Raw genomic sequence first — 3,282 nt, forward strand, 5'->3', positions numbered from 1 at the left:
TTGTTATAATTCATATATGGGGTTCTAATGCGTTTCGCACGGCTTCAGCCAGCGCTTGGTCACCTCCATGGACGGGGTACGCTTCGGAGATTGCCTGGCGTAATGCACAATGCTGCTGATCTACTCATCACAAACCACACGCGCTCGCGACGACACAACACGACACGACACACGGGCACACAGGTAGGACATAAGCGCAGGGTAACGGTGGCCCCGACGCTGGTGGTGCACAGATTGCGCGACCTACTGGCGTGTGCAGAGATTCCGGCCAAGCCAAACGAGTGCGACACATCGCGCAATGTGACTTCGCTCGCGCTCCTGCCGCACGCGGGCGCCATGGTAGCGCTGTGCCTCGACCAGCAGCTTTTTCCACCCAAGGGCCTGAAGCCGCTCCGCCATTGGCGCCTCCGCGTCTTCACTTCATCGTAACAAAGTACTCACTTCTCAGCCACTGTATGTGTGGTGTGTGGTGTGTGTCGTGTGTGTGTGTGTGTGTGTGTGTGTGGTGTGTGTGTGTGTGTGTGTTTTTCATGTGAAAAAGGAAATGGTGACTCAAATTAGGTAAGTGGCGGAACAAAGGGACGCGTTTCCTGTTTTGACGTAACAATTCAAGTATTGCCATAAAGTTGAGAGGGGCGGCGCTCTCACCTTGTAGACTTCTTGATTGAACCATCACCCCTCATCGCTGCGGAAGATTTTCTTTATTTACCAAATTCATCTCCATCTCTACTGCGGCAATCAACTCAATCTCTCGCTCAATTTCAAATTGGCACTTCGATGCGATGAGCGGGTTCCTGCGACACCTTCTCTTCGCGTTCGTCCTCGCCTTGAGCCTGCCCACTCCATGCGTACAGCAGGAAGGTACGAGTGTCTTTCCCTCCCCTATCATCATGTTCTTTCTCCCATTTATTTATTTGGTTATTTTTCTTTATTTATTATTGATTCAGTGGTTGTCTGCAGCCTCTACGCAGATCTACGGGGGAGGGAGCATCTTCACGCAGCCCTACATGGACTACTTCACAGAGTCCTTCCAGGTACGTCCATGCTACGCTGTGTAGAGACGCTGCAGCGAGCCTCTACTCACTTTTTTTTTGGCCCACGCCCAGTTGGTACGGCGAGATGACGCCATCGTGTGCACCTACGGCGGGGCCTCCCACTCGCTCCTGTTCCTCATGGCCAAGCCCGACCTCGTACGCCGCCCCGACCACTGCGGAGCCCTTGATGGACGCGTAACTATGTGCGTGTGTGTGTGTGTGTGTGTGTGTGTGTGTGTGTGTGTGTGTCGTGTGTGTGTGTGTGTGGTGTGTGGTGTGTGGCGTGTGTATCGCGTGTATCGTGTGTAATGGCACAGGACTTTGCCGTGGTGGATGCACCCCTACACGAGACACTTCTCGCCAACAACTCCATCGCTCAGTTTCCGCTGGCCGGTCAGCCGCTGGTCGCCATCTACAACCTCGGCAGTAGTCGCCCCGCTACACCTCTGGTGCGGGGCTCCTCCACTCCAAACGAAAACAAAACAAAAACGGAACGAATACGAAAATGCAAACAATTGCTGACCGCCGAGCAGGTCCTCGACGGCGCGACCCTGGCGGCCATCTGGCTGGGCGACGTGACCTGGTGGAACGACCCGGCAATCGTCGCGCTCAACCCCAACATCGCGCTGCCGGCGGAGCCCATCCGGCTGGGCCACGGGGCGGATCGGCCGGGCGGCATCACGCACAGCTTCACCAACGCGCTCTCCATACTCGATGGACGGTTCCGGGCGGCGTGGTCGGGCGACGGCTCCCAGGACACGAGCCGGTGGCCGCAGCTCACCGGCATCGCGGGCCGCGCAATCGAGTTTTCGGACAGTGGCACGCTGTCGCCCTTCGTGCGTGATACGCCGTACAGCCTCAGCTACTCCACATTCGACCGGGCTCAGAAGACCGGCGTCGACTACGCTCTCATGCGAAACAGCGCAGGTACGTGTGTCGTGTGTCGTGTGTCGTGTGTCGTGTGTCGTGTGTCGTGTGTCGTGTGTCGTGTGGTTGAAGCTGATGAAAGGGGAGAACAGGAGCGGTTGTGTGGCCCACGGTCAAGGCCGTGGAGTCGGCCATCAGCGAAGTGAGCGAAAAGCTCACGGACAGCATGACCATCAACGTGGCCAATGGCCAGCAACGCGGTTCCTGGCCCATGTGCATGCTGCACTATCTGGCGGTGCGCAGCAACGCGTCGACTTCGGATTGCCTCGGGATCAATTCGCTGCTGTACTTCACGGCCTGGACGCAGCTCACGCCCATGGCCGTGACCAAGAGCCGCGAGCTGGGATACGCCCCTCTCAGTCTGAGCTTCAAAGCGTACCTCTTCCATTTTGACACACGCACTCTCTCTCACACACACGCACACGCACGCACGCACGCACGCACGCACGCACGCACGCACGCACGCACGCACGCACACACACACACACACACACAAGACACACACAAGACACACACGATCGCGTGACTTACCCCGTGGCTCTGTTACCAGGAAATTGATCAACAATTTCCAGAAGGTGGCGTGCAATGGCGAGAAGGTCTTCGACAGTGCTCTGTTGATCGGCACCGGTGTTCGCACCATCTCCTTCTCCTCGTGGCCGCAGGAGGTGTACTACTTCCGCGGTTTTGACGCTGAGTCCACCATCACCGACCTCAGTCGCTGTACCCATCCCCGTGTCTCGTGTCGTGGTGGTGGTGGGTCAACTTACTGACCTGCCGCTGCGTGATGCAGACAACATTGACTTTGGCATCACTGCTCGCCCGCTCACCAACGACGAGTCGGAGCTGCTGGGCGACGTGCCAAGCATTCCATTCACAATGGTCCCCGTCGGCGTGGCCTACAACGTACGCCTGTCGAGCTGACTCTGCTCAATTTGAGCACAAAAGCTGCAATGATTCTCACTCCAGCCTTTTTCCTCAACGTCGCGCTGCTGTCTCTCCACCGCCGCCCAGCTGCCGGAGCTGGTCGGACAGGGCTCGCTTTTGCTCAATCTCACCGTGCTGGCCGACATCCTGCTGGGCACCATCGACACGTGGAACGACACCGCCATCCAGGAGCTCAACCCGGAGCTCGGGGACCTCCTGCCGGCGGATCCCATCGTCATCCTCAACTACGAAGACGATGCGCTCAGCGTCGTATTTGCCGCGTTGAGCACCGTGAGTCAGGAATTCGCGCTCGCAGTAATCTCTCTCTTCCCAACTATTGCCTCGTCCTTGTGTGCGTGTCCTCACGACACGACACGACACGACACGCACACACACA

At 57.7% G+C, this 3,282-nt stretch overlaps 2 protein-coding genes across 2 annotated transcripts; both read left to right on the forward strand.

The window, feature by feature from the left end:
• Positions 1-67: 67 nt before the first annotated feature.
• ACA1_087180 (uncharacterized protein) lies at positions 68-551 on the forward strand (the record flags this gene model as incomplete). The annotated part of the gene is made up of 4 exons (XM_004337307.1): positions 68-76; positions 201-225; positions 260-425; positions 542-551. 4 exons carry the CDS (start codon positions 68-70, stop codon positions 549-551), a joined length of 210 nt encoding a protein of 69 aa, XP_004337355.1.
• A 231-nt stretch (positions 552-782) lies between these two features.
• Positions 783-3,200, forward strand: ACA1_087190 (uncharacterized protein; the record flags this gene model as incomplete). The annotated part of the gene is made up of 8 exons (XM_004337308.1): positions 783-861; positions 961-1,034; positions 1,107-1,190; positions 1,352-1,961; positions 2,054-2,336; positions 2,512-2,681; positions 2,752-2,864; positions 2,973-3,200. Coding segments are annotated over 8 exons (1,641 nt in total), but the record flags the coding sequence as incomplete, so codon positions are not given.
• Positions 3,201-3,282: the final 82 nt, after the last annotated feature.

The sequence above is a fragment of the Acanthamoeba castellanii genome, assembly GCF_000313135.1.
Source record: "Acanthamoeba castellanii str. Neff unplaced genomic scaffold scf7180000084637, whole genome shotgun sequence".
In the NCBI taxonomy this organism is placed as follows: Eukaryota; Discosea; order Longamoebia; family Acanthamoebidae; genus Acanthamoeba; species Acanthamoeba castellanii.